The sequence below is a fragment of the Melozone crissalis genome, unplaced genomic scaffold (assembly GCF_028551555.1).
Source record: "Melozone crissalis strain CALT ecotype California unplaced genomic scaffold, PUWL_Pcris_2 ptg000114l_1, whole genome shotgun sequence".
NCBI classification, from domain to species: Eukaryota; Metazoa; Chordata; class Aves; order Passeriformes; family Passerellidae; genus Melozone; species Melozone crissalis.
The window spans coordinates 1,452,504-1,470,951 of record NW_026535891.1 but is presented as its reverse complement, the minus strand read 5'-3'; the positions used below and the strand labels follow the sequence as shown (position 1 = coordinate 1,470,951).

At 55.1% G+C, this 18,448-nt stretch overlaps 1 protein-coding gene across 1 annotated transcript in view; it reads left to right on the top strand.

Moving 5' to 3' along the window:
• Positions 1-289: 289 nt before the first annotated feature.
• The window catches only part of LOC128948100 (Fc receptor-like protein 3), a gene marked incomplete at its 5' end in the record, with an annotated part of 34,179 nt that continues 16,020 nt past the window's right edge, over positions 290-18,448 (top strand). Inside the window, 7 exon segments of the mRNA XM_054292697.1 lie at positions 290-509; positions 751-908; positions 910-1,018; positions 1,109-1,237; positions 1,240-1,284; positions 1,287-1,378; positions 9,492-9,498. Coding sequence (XP_054148672.1) covers positions 290-509; positions 751-908; positions 910-1,018; positions 1,109-1,237; positions 1,240-1,284; positions 1,287-1,378; positions 9,492-9,498 — 760 coding nt within the window.

The window sequence follows — 18,448 nt, the reverse complement described above, 5'->3', positions numbered from 1 at the left end:
CATCTTCATGCCTGAGCAAGGGTTGGCTGCTGTGGCATTGTCCTCGAGACATGTGTGCCACACCATTGCCCCCACTGAGACCTTTCAGAAACAGCCCCACACTCCATGCCCCCGTGCTGCTGTCCGTTCAGTGGCACCCTCACCCAGCCCTGTCCCTTCTCCCTTCCAGCCCAGACCCTCGGCCTCACTGGTGAGTCCTCGAGGGATGCCATGGCCCCATCGTGCTGTCCCCAGCTCCCTGGTGGCCCTGGTAGTCTGGTGTCCTCTGTCACCCACAGGTGTCCAGACCACCCAGCTCCTGGTGGAGCCCCCCTGGACACCACCGGTGCTGTGGGACCGGGTGACACTGACCTACCAGGGCTTGGGGACCACCGATGCCACCGCCTGGTACAAGGATGGGCAGCGCTTGTGGCAGGAGAGACAGGAGCGCTTCACTGTCACCGAGAGTGGCACCTACTGGTGTGACAGACCCGGCACCGGATGCAGCCCCCTCGTGATAGTCTTACAACGTAAGGGGGGTTTGGGTGTCCCCAGCCTGGCACCCATGGGGACTCCGATGGCTCTGGGTGTGCTCCGCCCCATGGGGCACCTCCTGTGTGACCAGAGCCTGTCCCCGGCACACGGGGACATCCCAGAGCATTCCAGAGTGGGAGAAACCGTGTGGTAACTGGGGACCCCTGGTGTGCTGGGTATGACACAATGGGGGGGTCCTGGTTCCATCAGGTGTGACAGGTCCCCTCTGTCCCCCAGCCTGGCTGCTGATGCAGGAGCCAGGGCGGGCGCTTCTGGAGGGGGACACAATGACACTGCGCTGCCGGGGTTGGGAGAACAGAACGGTCAACTCGGTGTCCTTCTACCGAGAGGGGAAGGAACTGGAGAGGCTCCGCGATGGCACCAAGCTGTCCCTGCCCCTCTCTGCAGCTGAACCACAGCGGCAGCAACAGCTGCGAGGGCCAGGTGAAATTCGGGACATCAGAGAAGTTGTAGCAGTCAGTGCCGGTGACAGTGACAGTGCACGGTGAGCACTCCACAACCCCAAACCCCGACACCCCCACAGCCCCTCCCCTGGGATTCAGGCTCACAAATCCCCCTCCCCTCTCCTTCCCAGAGCTCTTCTCGGTGCCGGTGCTGGAGGGTCCCTCCAAGCCCACCGTGGAGTCCTCCCTGACTCTCAGCTGTCTCAGCACCCCCAGCCCCCTGCAGCCCCAAGCCCCCCTCCTGCGCCTGTTCTACCGGGACAGCATGTGGTGGGGGGCCCGCAGGGGTCCCCACAGCTGCTGGTGCCGCCGTGGGGATCTCCCACTCGGGGAATTACAGCTGTGAGGTGCGCTCCGAGGGTGGGGCCATGCAGAAGAGCAGCGCCTGGCTCCGCATCACAGTGCTGTGAGTGCGGGAATGGGCATGGGGAGCCCCCACAGCCTCCACAGCTCCCCCAGCCCTGCCTGGGGACTCCCAGTCCTTCCTGTCAGCTGACCTGTGGCCCCTAATTTTCCTGTATCCCTCCCTGGCTCCCCTACTCCTTTCTCTGGTCCCTCCTTGGATCCCACATGGGTACCCCCATCCTCCCCTGGCACATTTTCCGTGTCCTGCCATTGCTGACCCGGGTCCCTCCATTCTTGGCTTGTGTCCACCCATCCCTCACTGGGTCCCCTACCCCTCCCTACATCCCTCCACCCCTCTCTGAGATCCCCACACATTCCCCAGGTCCCACCATCCTCTCCCTGTATCCCTGTACCCTCCCTGGTGTCATCCCCATCCCCCTTCAGGTGTCCCTTCCCTGAACCCCCCATCCCCCTGTTTCCAATCCACCCATCTCTGCGCCCCCTCTCCCTCACTGGGATCCTCCTGCCCCTCCCTGACTACCCAGGTCCCTCACTGTCCTCTGCTGTCCCCCTCCCCTGCAGGGGTCCCACTCTCGGGGGTGTCCCCGTCAGCGCAGCCCCCCAGGGGACAGGTGGCACTCTGGAACAGCCTGGTGCTGAGCTGCACAGTGGCCATGGGGACAGGTCCCCTGTACTTCTCCTGGCACCGAGAGGGCTCAGGGGCACTGTTGGGCACTGGCCCCCCACCTGAAGCTGCCCCACGTTGGGGACAATGACAGCGACCAGTATGGTGCCGTGTCGGAGGAAGGAGACCCAGACACCAGTTGGTTCATCCAAGTCCAATTTATTGATCGAATACGGCGGGTTAAATATAGTTCTTAATAAGCTTCATACATATTGCAAAAGTTGAGCTCAGGATTGGTTAGTTACATATCAGCAACTACACCTACTTCTACATTCTTGTGCTTATTCTTCTGTTACATTCTGCAGATATCCAGGACTAATCTCACCTCCCTTTCCTCATGTTGCAGCAAGGCCATCCGGCATTCTTGCCTGTCAGCAGTCACTGAATCAGAGACTGCTGACCTCCCTTTCAAGCTTAACCAGCGGCATTAAGTCAGTATGGCCTTTCTCAGCTAACCAACTCTTAATAAAATCCTCCACATTTCCCCCGTTTTCTTCTTGAGCAAGAAGACTAGTCTGCATTTTTGCTATCATACGACTGACCATGTTTTGAATACAAGTAAAAATACAAGGCAAAATAAGCAAAAACATTAAGATCACACCCAGTAAGCCGATAGCATATGTCACAATGTTCCTTAGCCATGGTCCAAGCCCTAAGCCTTTAAGCCATTCGTCAATTCCTAAACCTTCTTCTTCTTTGAGATTGTGAAGTCCCTGTTGCAGTTCTTTTATCTTAGTGTGAATGGACACCGAATGATCAGACAAATTCATACAACACATTCCCTCAAACTCTTCACATCCATGTCCTTGTGCTAAGAGCAAAAAATCTACAGCAGCTCTATTTTGCAAAACAGCATGGTTAACACTCTGCACATCTGCAGTTAACATGTCTAGAATTTGGGATGTCTTGTTCACCTCATTTTTTGCCCAGCACCCTAATGGCTTTGCTAAATTCATAGCCTTATTGGCAGATCCTCCTGGTAAAATAGTTGAAACTACTACTTGTCTGAATGTACCCCAAAACTTTGGATCTCCAATCTGGCTGCAGTCCAAGTCATGGCTGTTGATGTGGATGACTGACATGGTGCCCTGTCGCGAGGAGAGTGCTTCTTCCAGCATTAGGGCTGCTGCTGATGTTGACACTCCTGGTCCTGCCATGGCTAGGCTGAGCCTTGCCACGAATATGGAGTCCGTTACGATGTTGAGGTGTTCGTCTTGGAAGAGTCTGCACGCCAAAACCACTGCTGCTGCCTCCAGTTGTTGCACTGACAGTGTGGGGTCCCTCGCTTTGACGCAGTGCCATTGCTCTCCTGCCTGCCACACTGCTGCTGCGGTTGAAGTCGTGGAGGAAGCGTCTGTGAAGACCGTTGGTCCCGGCTGCGGTCTGTCCTTGACCTTCGGTGGCATGTCCATGTCGACTACGGTCAGCAGCTTAGTCCAGGGTGGCTTGGAAGAGTAGGAGATTTCTCCTCCGAAGCCGGAGAGAACAAGGGCCAGGTACTCCGATATTGCGGCTGACTCTGTGGTTGGTTGCTTGCGAAACGGAAGGTGGATGCTTGTCGTCTCTGTCCCTAGGTGTTTCAAGGCGACTCTCCTGCCTTTCATGATGAGGTTGGCAATGCACTCGATTCCTGGGGAAAATGGACGAGCGGGTCTTCCGAGGACCACCCATTGGATCGGTCGGGCCTTTTCTGCAAGTCCTTGGGCCAGTGCTCCCACTCCCCCCTTCGGTGTAAAGTGGACGTACAGGTCCAGTGGCACGGCTGGGTTCCACCTGGCAAGCGTGCCAGTGGCTATCTGGTTTTCGATGAAGTCGAGGGAGCTCTTTGCTTGCTGTGTCAGCTCCTTGGGTTCCCAGGGGTTCTTTCCTTTCAGGAGGTCGTACAGAGGGTCCATGACCTCGGGAGGAATTAGGACGATGTTGCGAAGCCACTGCAGCGATCCCACCAGGCGTTGCACGTCATGGAGCGTCTCGATGTCTCGGTTGATCTTCATCTCGGGGGGTGTTACGTAGGAGCTTGTGATGCCTACTCCCAGGAAGGTCACGCAGGGTCCTCTCTTGATCTTTGCGCTCGCGATCTCGAAGCCGTTGGCTTGAAGGGTTTCTGTGACTGTGGTCACCAGGTGATCCACTTGGCTTGTCGATGGTGCTGCGACCAGGATGTCGTCCATGTACTGGATGATGGTTGCGGTGGGGTAGGAGTGTCGGACTGGCGTCAGTGCTTTGTCCACGGTGATTTGGCATATGGTGGTACTGTCGACCAGGCCTTGCGGAAGTACTCTCCATTGGAAGCGAAGGTTGGGCCGCTCGCCATTCCGAAATGCCACGGAAAAGGTGAATCGTTCTCTGTCCTCAGGGTGCAGGGGTATTGAAAAGAAGCAGTCCTTGATGTCCAGTACTGCACACGGCTGCCCTGTGGGGATGGCTGAGTTCGCGGGAAGCAGTGTCTGGACTGGACCCATGGGTCTGATCGTCTTGTTCACTTCTCTCAGGTCGTGGACGAGACGATAGCCTTGTCCGGACCTTTTGGGGACCACGAATACCGGGGTGTTCCAAGGGCTGGTGGAGGGTTCTATGTGACCCTTTTGCAGTTCTCGATCGACCAGTTCCAGCAAGGCTGCCATTCGAGGCTCTGTCAGGGGCCACTGCTCAACCCATACAGGGTCTGATGATTTCCAAGTCAATTTGATTGGCAGCGGAGGGTGTACGGCAGTGGCCCTCAGGATAAATTTGTGATCCGGAATCCTAGCAAGGAGAGAACATCCCTTCCCAACAGGGGTGGAGAATTCTGCAAAATGTAGGGCTAGATTGCTACTGTCTGTTCTGGTCCCTTTTTCGTGTGAAGTGTTATAGCCACCAGCTGGGTGCTTTTCCATGCCCGGGACTGCCCCCCCACTCCGTTCACTGGGGGGACTTCTTTGAACTGCCAATGCCCAGGCCAATGCGTTTGGGGAATAATCGTGCAGTCTGATCCCGTGTCCGCCCAAAACTGAAGCCCTATGACGTGAGGATCTTGGCTGCCGTAAAGGCAGCATGTCCCCCACACCATCAAGGGTTCCTTCCCTATTTTCATGACCAAGGCCACCCAGGGATCCCGCTCTGGGGTGTCCCCTGCTGGTCCTGTGACTCCGGCGCGGGTTGTGGTGGTGGGGGGTGCGAAGGTATTGAGGGTGCTGCACAACTCTGCCATTGTATTGCTGGGGGGGATGCAAAGGTGACTGCTCCCTGTGGGGGCATAGGGTATGAGAGTCCCCTGCCCCACTGGGGGTTGCTGTAGCTGGGCTGCTGCATATTCCAGGTGGGAGGGGGCTGAACACGGCCCAGCCACCCCCTCCCTCTCCCGTTTCCCTGGGGCCTGGATCTGCATTCCTTAGCTAAGTGCCCCTTCCTTCCACACCCCCAGCACGGTCCCCTGCCTCCCGCTTGGCGTGGTGGAGCAGCTGCTGATAGGCGCCTTGGCTGGGGGCAGTTTGCTGCCAAGTGGCCTGCCTGGCCACACTTAAGGCATGCCATCACGCTGGTTATTGCAATTTGAACTGCTGCTTGGATGGGAGCTAGATGTTCCTCCTTTGCAACGTGTCTGATCATGGCAGCTATATTAGACCCCTGTGGCAGTGATCTTAAAATGTCCTTAGTGGCTGAGTTGCATTGCTGGCGTAAGCACTCTGCCAGCACGGGACCCTTTGCCTCTGAAGGTAACGCAGAGGAATCTAATGCGGCCTGGAGCTTGTCCACGAATTGAGTGAAGCTCTCACTCTCACCCTGTTTTATGGAAGACCATGGAGAGGGTTTGGCTACCACTTTAGAAGCATCACGGATGGCTTCTCGGGCAGCTCGGGTCGTTGTCATGACCTCATGGGCTCGCAGGCCCTCAGCCTGTTGCTGGGGGGTGATCATAGTGGGGTCTGTGCCCATAAGCCTCTGTATGCTGGAGCCGTGCAGTGGATGGTCTGCCCCTGTTACCAAGGCTAGCTGTTTCATGCAATTATCCTCCCATTCTTGTTTGAAAACGATCATCCCTGCACCATCGAATATCATTCTACATGTCTGCTTAATATCGAAGGGAAGCATATCGTCCCCACCAAAAAGGCCGTCAATAAGTGTGCAAACCATGGCAGAATTAATTCCCTTATCCGCAATCGCTTTAACAATTGCCTGCACATCTTTCGGATTGACTGGTGAATAAGTCCTTTGGTTTCCGCCTGCCCCCCCCACACGGACCGGGAACACTAAAGTGGCAGACGGAGCCCATTCCGCGCAAGCCATTTTTATTTTCCGCCAGTTTGTGAGTGGGGTTTGGTTTTTCTCTGGTAACCCCTTCACCCAAGCGGGAGCACTGTGGCTAGTAACCTTACATGCCGCTTCTCTCTCTCTGTTAAAGCCGTAATCCCGATCGGAATCCTCCGATCCTATCTCGGGCTCGGAGCTCGAGCCCGAGTCCGAGCCGGAAGTTGAATAAGGAGACGCTTCCGGGCTGCTCTGCCTTTTCCCCGGACTCCGACCCCGCCCCCTCCTGTGGGGGTCGGGCCGTTCCCTCTCCCTGGGGTCCCCCCGCCTCCTGCTGGGGGAGGTCCTTGCCCTATAAGGACCTAATGTGAACTGAAGGCTCTGATTGGTCTTACGCGCCTCCGCGGGGGCCGCCCCGTCTCCCCACTCGCCCGCGCATGCGTTGTTGAGCGGGCTGACCGCGCTTCCGCCCCCCGCCTCCTCCTTTCCGCCCGGACCACGCAGTTCGGCGCCATTTTCAAACGCATATGGTGGGGGGGCGTTTTTATCGGTCCCTACGGGGTCCGCCAATTCGGCCGCGTTCCGCGCCTCCTCCACGAGCCCCCGCCAGAACGTCCGCGGGTGTTCCCCCCCCCTCCGATGGTGAATCCGCTCGCTGAGGGGGGTTTGGCGTTCGCGCCTCCGCGCGCCCGCCCGAGTCAGGCCCCTCCGCGGTTTGTGTCGCCGCGCCCACCCCCAACTGCGGCACGGCTAATAAACAAGTTCGCGCAGCTATCCAGGTTTCTTGCTCTTGTCGAGCCTTTTGCAGAGCCTGGACAACCCTGCCCCACAATTTTAGGGCTTTCCCTGAGCCCGAGGACATGGTGTCCTCCGCCAGGGCTTTTGTACAATTATCCCACACGTCCGAATGTAGGACGTCCACGGGGCTTTCAATAGCCCCAAGCTTAATCAGTCTCGGCAATGCGAGAGATAAATCCCTAAGTTTACATTCTATACCCCATTGTGCATGCATCTCTGTTACGACCTTCGCAATGGCTTCCATGGTCCACGCTGGTCCGGAGGCGTCCCTCCCACTGTGGTCAGACCTGCTGCCACAGCCGCTGATATCTGGCCAGGAGAGTTCCCGAACCCCGGGGGGCTGCAGCAGTCCCGGGTTTCGGCACCAGTTTGTTGCCTTCTGATGCAAGGCAGGCGACCTGGTTCAGACGAACAGCACAGTGGCCCACTCACCAGGGCCACTCGGGCCAATGACACACGCAGACATCAATGTGATGGACGGTCAAAAGGCGTTTATTATCTCATCTCTTGGGTTTTTATAGTCTAAGGGGTCTCTATGTCAGCATGGGTCTGTCTTTACCGTCTATGGTTAGTAAGAGGTGGACTGTTACTGGGTAGGGGATGGAAAGTTACTGGAATTTGGTTAAGGGAGGCTACATTCCTATGTTAGTTTCTTATCTATGGGAAGCAGATGGTCTTATCTAAGGGGATCTGAGGGTCCTGGCTTTCCGTGACATCGCGAGATCTTCCGCAGCGCCTTTCCCTGTCTACCACAGGGCAGACACCTGAAGAGGGAGTGGGGCAACACCAGGGAGGGTATGGGGAAACAGGGAGAGGATGGAGGGGCCTGGGGAACGTGCGGGGACCTCAGAGAGGGGTGGGGGGCAGCAAGAAGGACTGAAGGGACCCGGCGAGGGATAGGAAGACATGGGCAAGGAATGGGGCACCTGGGGAGGGACCTGGGGCAGGGAGGGCAGGACATGGAAAAAGTGTCAGGGAAGGATGGGGGTACCCATGTAGGGCTGGGGGATCAGGGGAAAGACCCAAGAAAGGATGGGGGGGCAGGGACAGGTCTGGGAAAGGTTAGGGCCACAGGGCAGGTGTCAGGGAGCGCTGGGAGTCCCCATGCAGTGCTGGCGGCCCAAGGAGGCTGTGAGGGCTCCCCATGCCCATCCCCACACTCACTGCACACCGTGATACGGAGACGGGCGCTGCTCTTCCGCACGGCCCCACCCTTCGAGTGCATCTGGCAGCTGTAATTACCCGGGTGGGAGACCCTCACAACGGGCACCAGCAGCTGCGGGGACCCCTGCCGGCCCCCCTCCACCTGCCCGTACTGGTAGAACACGTGCAGGAGGGGGTCTCGGGGCCGCAGGGGGCTGGTTGTGCTGAGGCAGCTGAGAGTCAGGGGGGACCCTTGGGTGGGTTCAAGGGGACCCTCCAGCACCGGCACCAAGAAGAGCTCTGGGAAGGAGAGGGGAGGTGAGGACTGTGATTCTGAGTCTGCTGGGAAGTGACTTTGGGAGTGTCAAGATATTGGAGTTGCAGCCGTGGGGGTGCTCACCATGCACTGTCACTGGCACTGGCACTGACTGTGCCCACATTGACATTTCGGTGTCCACCCAGCCCCTGCAGGTGTAGTGGCCACTGTGGTGCAGCTGTAGAATCAACAGGCAGAGCTTGGCCCCATAGCAGGACCTCCCCACCTCCTTGCCCCCATGGTAGAATCGCACCTCTGTGAGTGGCATGTCCCGCCAATGCCAGCAGCGCAGTGTAACCGTGTCTCCCTGCAGCAGTGCCCATGCCAACACCTGCAGCACCAGCCGGGCTGCGAGACACAGGGGTCTCAACACACCAGGGGTCCCGTTTTCATAAGGGTCCCCCCATTGGGTCACACCCAGGGCACCAGGGGTACCTGTTGGAGAATTTTGCTCAGACATGGCTTGAAGGAAAAAAGGCCATGAAAATATACAGCTGATGGGAAAGTAAAAGGCAGCTGTAAGCAGCTAAGTCTCAAGCCTGTTTCTTAGGCACATTTCTATAAACAGCAGAGTTCTCAGGCTGTTTTTTCATAACAGGTAAACATTCTGTCCTTGGTTGTTACGGAAAGCAAAAGTGACAAACATGGAGGCCTTGAGAACCATTCATATCAGGGTGAGAACACAAATCTTGGTTTCAATAACAAGCCACAGGTATTGAAAACAAAAGGAGGGATTAATGTTTAATCTGTAACCTATGATGAGCTCAGGTTTTGCAATATGTATGAGCTTAATTAACACTGTTATAAAATGCACCTGGTGGATCAATAAATCGGAGTTCGATGCTGATCAGATGATGTGTCATCTCCCTTCACTGCATCAAATGGTGACCCCGACCTCATACTGCGACACACCACGGGGAGTGAAGAAACGGGTCGGGTTCCGTAGCAGCTGGGACAGCAAAAGCACAAAGAAAAAAAAGCAGATAAAAAAGAAGCCAAGACGCGCCGTGCTCTAGGTGATCGTAAAGGCGAGCCTGGCCGAGATGTGCTGCCACGACCTCGAGGAGCTGCAAAAGCGCTTTCGATTTAGGTATGGAGAGGCAAGCAGCATATAATGTATTTATTGCTTTTTTGCAGAAAAGGCAGGTTAAAGGGATAGATTTGCAGAGGGATTTACCAGGACTTTTATCTTATGGTTATGATAGAGGAGTTTTCCTTAACCCCCATACGGTTCACGAGTTAACAGAGTGGCGTAAATTCTGTGATATAATATGGTAGGCTACTTTAGATGGTGATAAAACTGCCAAGAAGTTAGGTAAATTATGGCGGGTCGTTCACAATTAATTGCTGCAGTTGTAGGCTGAAAAAAAGGCTGCTCAGCAGGCTACCACCGCTCATGACTGTAATAAAGATTATGATCAATATAGGGAATACGATCAGGAGAGGGGAATTCCATCTGCCCCCGCAATGAGGACGGTTTCATTACCTGCTTCACTGCCGCCTTTGGCAAGCCAGGCTACACAGAGCGCTTTATTACCTGCTTCGCCACTGTCTTCGGCAAGCCAGGCTCCACAGACCACTTCTGAGGCTCCCGTATCCTCTGAACAACAGCATCCATGGCCGAGACCGCCCGGTCAGCTCCCGAAAAGCAATCAGCCGATCCCTGGGGCGGAAAACGACCTAGTGGCGGCTATTGCGAGGGAGCGACGGGAGGCGTGGGCTGCCTTGGCAAGAGATGAAATGGAAAAGGGAGATCAGGAGATTGTAAGCGTTGCTACTGAACTGGCTTGCCTGGTTGTCTTCAGTCCTCAGGATGGGGGTGGCATGCAGGCGACTATTACCGCTATTGATTGGAAATGGTTGTCTCAACTACGATCTACTGTCAGTCAGTTTGGAGTTAAAAGTGAGCCAGTCAAACAAATGTTAGATTATATTTTTGACACTAGCCTCCTTCTCGTTAATGATTGTCGTGGATTAGCTAAATTGATTTTTACTCAACATCAGCAGCTGTTATTTAATGCTCATTGGCAAGTGCTTGTTAACGAATATGTGGCAGTTCAGAGGCAGCCGGGTGACCCTCTCCATGGCATCACTATTAATGAGCTTATGGGCCTGGGACCTTTTCTTCGTACTGAGGCACAAGCTCTATTGGGCCAGAAGAAGTGCCGGGAGGCTATGAGATTAGTTAGACTCACTATAGAGAGGGTAAAAGAACCAGGAGGGGTACCCATGTATATGGGAATTAAGCAAGGGGCAGAAGAGTCATTTGGGTCATTTATTGATAAGGCTGCTGCCGCAACTGAAAGAGCTGGGGTGCCAGAATATCTTAGGGAGGCATTACTCAAGGAGTGTGCTCTCCAAAATTGTAATTCTACTACTAGGAGAGTGATTAATACTCTGGGTGCCAATTGGACTATAGAAGGAGGCATTAGAAAGGATGGCATTGGTGCCAACAGGAGCAGAAGCCTTTGTAGTAGATGCAATCAAACAAGTAGGGCTAGACCTACAAGAACAGGTGAAATCCTCTCAAAGTCAGGTGTTAGCTGCTCTTGCACCTCTTCAAACGTCAGCAGCACTGCCTCCGACAGCTAATTGGGGCCAAAAATGCCGCTCGGACACCTACGATACAAGTGCCTGCAAGCAGAGACCGGGAAGCGTGAACTGCAGGGACCACGCACTGGCTCAAGTCGTTGCTGAAGCATCAGCACCCTCTTCTGTCTCCAACCCGACACCACAGAGAGCTGCCATAGGGGGAGCGGAGCCGCCGTGGGGGGAGTGACCCGCGCCGCCACAGCTGCAGCACGGACAGAGCGCACGCTGCACCCAGGGCGGGGGGGTTCGCCCGCTCCAACACAAGCAGCGGGGGACCGGAGCGCTTTTCCAGTGCCAGGATTTCTCTCTCCGCCCCGCAGCCGGCAAGAAAGCTTCAGTTTTAGACCTAACAGCAGTAATAAATGTGACTCTTGTCAACAAAAGAAGGGATCCCTACTGCAATTAAGAAACCAGTGATAATAAACAAATGACACCAAGGACCATTGCTATCAAGACGTTTCTCACCTAAGTTAAAAGGACCTTTTGTTCTCCCTGGCAGAGACTGTGAAACAGAAATCAGCGTATTGAATGTGGGAGTCAAATTTCAGCCGATTTGGCTTAGCATTCGTTATGCTGTCAAAATCACCTGTATTAACATGGACTTTAAGCATCGGAAGCCTAGATAACTCAGTCGGTAGAACATCAGACTCCAAAATTGTATTTTGAAAAATTTAGGGATGTTGGAAGTGTGTTGGTGTGATTGTGTAAGTAAGATGTTATGAATGTGCTTTTTTGTATAAATGCTGCAGCAAACACGTGAAGAAAATTGTTTTAGCTTAGTATTTTAGAATCAGGCCTGTAAGTAAGTTATAGTAAATGCTATATTTTATTTCTATAGTAAGTTTTATTTGTTGCTAAGTAGTTTAAGTTAAATTATCTATTAGGTGCTATTTGAGCCAAATGACTAAGGGATTACAGACTGTAAAAGGACAAGAGAGGGGGAAAATGGTTTTGAATCCGCCGGAGGACTTACCTTACTGACTTTGAACTTTTCTGAGAAACCCAAGAAAAGGGTGGACGTGGAATTTCAAGGGCAGAAATGATCATTCTCAAGCTTGTTGGACACTGGGGTGGATTCCAGCATTATTAGCCCTAGCTGTTTGCCTCCTCTCCGGGTTCGCATGAATGAAAACAGCTAACAGCCTTCTTTTCTTAGTCCAATTACCACCTACCCTGCAATGCCTGATAAGGCAGGACATTATGGCTCAGTTGGGGGTGGTTTTAACCCTTAGGGGTAAAAGCCATTGCTCGGACCGTGGCTGGGGAACCTTATAGAGATACTAAGTGTGCTTTTGAATGCTTTTGCTTATTTTGCTTTTTATTTTTGGTTGTATTCAAAATATGGTCAGTAGAATGATAGAGAAACCTGGCATACTAACCACCTTGAGCAAAAAAGAAAAAAGCGGGAATTTGTTGGACAATTTTGCTCAGACATGGCTTGAAGGAAAAAAGGCCATGAAAATATACAGTTGATGGAAAAGTAAAAGGCAGCTGTAAGCAGCTAAGTCTCAAGCCTGTTTCTCAGGCACATTTCTATAAACAGCAGAGTTCTCAGGCTGTTTTTTCATAACAGGTAAACATTCTGTCCTTGGCTGTTACGGAAAGCAAAAGTGACAAACATGGAGGCCTTGAGAACCATTCATATCAGGGTGAGAACACAAATCTTGGTTTCAATAACAAGCCACAGGTATTGAAAACAAAAGGAGGGATTAATGTTTAATCTGTAACCTATGATGAGCTCAGGTTTTGCAATATGTATGAGCTTAATTAACACTGTTATAAAATGCACCTGGTGGATCAATAAATCGGAGTTCGATGCTGATCAGACGATGGGTCGTCTCCCTTCACTTCATCAGGTACCCAATTCCAACATGGGGTTCTCCACACTGGGATGCTCTGGGATGTCCACAGAGCAGGGGACGGGCTTTGGTCACACAGGAGATTACCTATGGAGCAGAGACCACCCAGAGCCCTTGGGGTCCCCGTGAGTGCCAGGTTGGGGACACCTCAAACCCCTCACCGTCTGAGACTTCATGGGGGGGCTGCACCGAGTGCCAGGTCTGTCACACATGTGGGTGCCTTCCATGTCGACAGTGAAGTGGTCGTGTTCCTCCTGCTATAGGCGTTGCTTGTCCTTGTACAAGGTAGTGTCACCAGCTGTCCCTGAGCCCTGGCAGGTCAGTGTCACCCAGTCCCACAGCACCGCCGGCCTCCAGGGGGGCTCCACAAGGAACTGGGTGGTCTGGGCACCTGCAGGTGACAGGGAACACCAGCCTGACAGGGCCAGCGTGGGGCTGGGGAGAGCGAGGCGGGGCCATGGCATCCCTTGAGAACTCACCAGCTAGCCAAGGGCCTGGGCTGGAAGGGAGAAGGGACAGGGCTCAGTGGGGGTGGAACTGTGGGGACAGAGCCACCTGGGCCACAGGGCATGATGGCTTCCCCAAACTATCCCCATGGGGACAGCAGCTCCCACTGCGAAAGCGTGTGATGGTGGTCCCCAAAAGTTACTTGTTGAAGCAGGGAGACATGTCTGTGTCACAGCCACCCATGCACCGCGTCCATGTGGTACAGACACCTTGGGAACAGGGACCCTGAGGCCACCCTGGCCTGAGTCAGAACATGGGGGCACTGTGGACACCCTGGGAATAAGGAGACCACAGACACAGCCCATGCTGGCCCAGGTCACCCCCACCAGCTCATGATCCCATCACCATGATCACATCCCATGGCCACAATTTCACTGTTCTTGTCTCCTTCTGTCCCTGCATCCCAGTTTCCTTGTCCCTCTGCCCAGAGCTACCTGAGCCCAAAGGTGCCAGTCCCCACATTCCTGTCTCCCACATCCCCATTCCCAAAATCCTACATCAGTCAGAGTCCCATCAAGGTCTGCTGTGGGTAACATGGACTGGCTCTGGGGGCATTAGGGACCTCAGGGGACCCCACAGCCCCCCTGTGCCCCGTCCCCTCCCCATCCCCAGGGTGTCAGGCCCATGTATGGGGCACTCACCTCACAGGACCAACGCCACCTTCCCGGCCATCCCAGTGTCCCCAGCCATGTGCACTGACTGTCACCGTTGCCAGGGGTGACTGTCCCCTGGCTGGTGGCTATTTGGCCAAAGGGGAAGGAAGCGAGGTCAGATCTCACCCTCATGCGTAGGTGGCACCTGGTGGGGGCAGGGTGGCCACAAGCTGGGCCCGGGCTGTGGGCAGGGTGGGGACAGGATGGGGACAAGGCTGGGTGTGACACAGTAGGACATGGGGTTCTCAGGAGTGGGGGGCTCAGAGAGTTTTGGGAGCCAGAGCTGGGTGTCCAGGGGAATGGGGGGTCCCAGGGATGGGGGCCCTGGGAATGGGGATCCTGAAGAGGGGGAATCACCAGCGACAGGGGGTGCCATGGGAATGGGGGTCCCCAGGGATGGGAGGACTCAGAGATGGGAGTCCCAGGGGAATGTGGGCTCCAGGGATTTGGGGTCATGCAATTGGGATGCTGGGGGAATGTGGGGTCCCATAGGAACTGGGGTCCTTGGAGAATCAAGATCCTGGGGAAAGGAGGATTTCAGGGGATGAAATGAATAGGAGAGGGTTCTTTTGGAATGGGACACAGGGCCATGGAGATCCTGGGGAATGTAAATATTGGGATAGAGGTCCCATGCAACGCGGAACATATAGGAATGGGACACCCTTGATTTGATTTCCAAGGGAATGGAAGTCCCAGGGATGGGCAGTGGCTGGGTGGACCCATGGGTCTCAGGGTCCTTCCCTGGGTGCCTCAGATTTTTGGGAGACTCGTGGCCCAGCACAGCCTCCACAAGGTGCCGGCAGTCAGGGCGTCACCCCAGACAGATTCCAAGGGGCTCTGAATCTGTGGAGCTGCTGCAGAGGTGAGAATTCAGTGGGGGAAAAAGGCCTGTCTGTGGTTTGCTCAACCCTGCAAGAAACACAAAACGCAAAGGGAGCCCACGCAGCGGTTCTACGAGGGCCTCTGATGGTTTTCAGAGCAGGCCTGGCTGGAAAAACCCCTGCAGGGGCAGCTGCGGGAGAACCAGTCCAGAAATGCAGCAATTTATCATTTTCTCCCTTTGCCCAAGGTTCTGAGAGAGCCCCAAATACCCTTCAAAGACAACAACAATCTGTTCAAAAACCTGATCAGGTCTATCATCCTTCCTGTCTCAAACCTGCAGCCCTTTGTAACAGCCTGAGAAGAACTTTTGGGTTCTGACCATGGCTGCTAGACATGAGGGAACAGTGTGGAAATATTGAACAGGGGCTCACCCACAGCCATGGTGGGGCTGTGGGGAGTGACCCTGTGTGGATTCCAGGTGTCCCCAAAGCTGCTCCATCCCTGCCCTCCTCACCTCAGTAAAAGGCTGAGGGTTTGCAGGAATTGTGGTGTAAAGCCACCAGAAGTGCTGCTGTGGACCCGAGACCTGCCTGGGGTCAGGTGCTGCCCTCCTTCCATTCGGGATCATGAAGAGTGGTTGTGGGTGTTGTGCAGGGTGTATGCCTGCCCCGGGATACTGCTACGCTGCCAGTGGGCACTGGGATCCAACCTGCTGCCTTGGCGGCTTCTGCCCACTGCCGGTGGTGGTGCCGGGAGCAATTGGTGCCCAGGAGTTTGCAAAAGGAGCAATTTCCCCTCCTGCCTCCCGTCCAAGGCCGCCATGGCCCCTGAGGGGATGGAGCTGGACCGGGGCACCCCCTGCTGGGCGGGAGTGCTCCTTGCAGCGCCCCTTGCTGGCCGCAGTTATAACTGCCACAAAAACCAACAGCGCTGAGCGGGAGGGAAAGTTCTGGTTTTGTGTTGTTTGTTCTGTTCTGGTTTATAAATTTCCCTGTAAAGAGCTGTTATTCCTTTTTCTACACTTTGGCCTGGAAGCCCCATCATTTTTGAAATCAATAAAAGTTTTAGCATGGGTCTTCTTTTCATTCCAGGACAGTTCCCACTTTCCTTGGCAGACATTTCTCATTTAAATGAGTTGCCAACTCTGGGGATAAGACAGACATCCCAAGAAAGACAGGGTCTGGGATTTTGCAACCTCATGCTCTGCATTGTAAGCCAGTTTGGCTACCAAGGGCCCTCTCTCCAGGTGGCACTTCTCATCACCCGGCCACTCAGGGGCTGGCTTTGGCAGACCCTCACACTGTCCCTAGTGTGCCATGGCTGACAGACTGATGGACAGACGGGGCCCTATCTCACCAAAAGCAAAGTCTGACCCATCCCTGCCACACACAGCTGTTCCACAATGTCTCCAGACATCAAACTTTTCTTGTCTCTGACATCCCACCCTGTGTCATGGCTGGATCCTGACCTGCTCTGAAGAAGGGGGAGGCTCTGGAACCCCCAAAGGGACCTTGTGACATCCTCGTGGGTGCAACAGGGCAGAGGAAAAGATTGGGACAAGGCACAAGAGAATCCAGAGCCTCCTGAAGGCCGCTTTGGCCATCAGAGCAAGGAAGTTGCAAGTTGCAGGTTCCTCTGGTGGAGGAATTGTGCAGGGGAGAGTTTCCAGGGTTTGTTCCTTTTGGGGACTTCCCCAGGAAATTGATCTTCTTGTGAAAATTTGGAATCTGAACATTGTTGCTGTAGCTTTTGGTTTTATTCTCTCTCTTTGCTTTTTCAGGAAATTGTTCTTCTCTCAGCCCTTTGGGATCTTTGTGCCTCCACAGGGAGGGGCAGTTTTTAGTGGCAGCACACACACGAGTGGGTGCCCATGGGTGGGGACACCCAGTGCACCCCAGTTGCCCCCAGTGACACAGCACAACCTCATTGATGTCACTGGGATTTCTTGGTCGCCCTTGGGATCCCCGCAGCTCCACATGGGCCACCCAGGGTTACTGGTGGTCGGTGATGCCTGAGGGCCCTGCAGGAGAGAACAGTTGGAGGCATCAAAGGAGAAGGGGTGACACCATTGTGACTGTCCCCCCAATCCACAGTACTCGCGCTGCACATGTTTGGTGCTCACAACATGGGTGTACACAACCTCTCCCTCCTCTGGGAGGGCCAGGGGATCGAAGTGGGGGGGGGGGCTGTGGGGAAAAATACAATATGTGGGAGGCGATGGAGACTTGGGACATGTGGGAAAAAGGGGACTCATGGTTGAAGAACCCACTCACCTTTTCTGCTTCTTCCTGGCAGCTGCAAAGGAAAGAGGGTAAGGGTGACTGTGGTGTCCCAGGGCCCTACCCCTCTCAGGATTCCTGAACCCCCACAGGACCTTCAATTCCTCTCACAACCCCGAAGCATCTCTCAAGCCCCCCAGTTCATGAGCCTCCCCAGTGCCCTGGGCCAACTCAGCCTCAAGAATTCAAAGTCCAGAGGGGACAGACATGCTCCAAACACTGCCAGGGCCCCTGAAAGAATCCCCAACATCCTTGCACGACCCTCCAGCACCTCCCCAAACCCTACAGGACCCCAGGGCAAGGTGACAGTTCTGGGGCTATGGGTGCTGCCCTATCATGCCCACACTCTGGGGCCCTCTACAGCTCCCTAGGACCCCCTGTCCCCCCATTGTCACCCACCCACACGGTGCCACCGGATGCCAGGCCACAATGACACCCACGAGCAGGAGCAGGAAGAAAAGGGCCCAACCGACACCTGAGGCCACTGCAAGAAACCGAGGGGGACACATCAGGGTCACCCAGAACCTCAAGGGTCCTTCGACCCCGAATAACCCTGTGTGACCTTACCTTTGTCCCTGTGTCCCCACGGTGTCACCAACAGGGTCAACTCTGGGCTATGTGCCCGGAACACATGGTGTCCGTCCTGTCCCAGCTCGTTGGTGGCTATGCACTGGTAGGTGCCCGAATGTCCCACATCGACTGCCCTGAGCTCCAGGAGAGGACCCTGGGTCACCTCCTGCCCATTCTGCAGCCAAGTGAAGGTGACAGTGGCTGAGCCTACCTGCACCAAGCAGCGCAGGGTCATGGGGTCACCTGCACGCACCTGGTGTGATAGGGTGCCAAGGGTGGTGGTGGTATTGGCCACAGGCACTGTGGGGACAGAGTCTGGGCTGAGAGCACAGGGAGGGGCTGGCAGCCGGTGTGGGTGGGTAGGGACAAGGGGGGTGGGTGTGATGGGGGATGTTGTGGATGGGGTCACACCACAGAGGGGTGAGGGGACACAGGGCAGAGGCGGAGGACACAAGCATGGTGTCCGAGGGACATGGAGATGCCCAGGAAAGGAGACGACAGGAGGCTGTGAGGGCTCCCCGTGCCCATCCCCGCACTCACTGCGCCCCATGACCCGGAGCTGGGCACTGCTTTTCCGCACGGCACCCCTCTGGGAGCGCACCTGGCAGCTGTAATTCCCCAAGTGGGAGACCACCACGGCGGGAACCAGCAGCTGCGGGGACCCCTGCGGGCCCC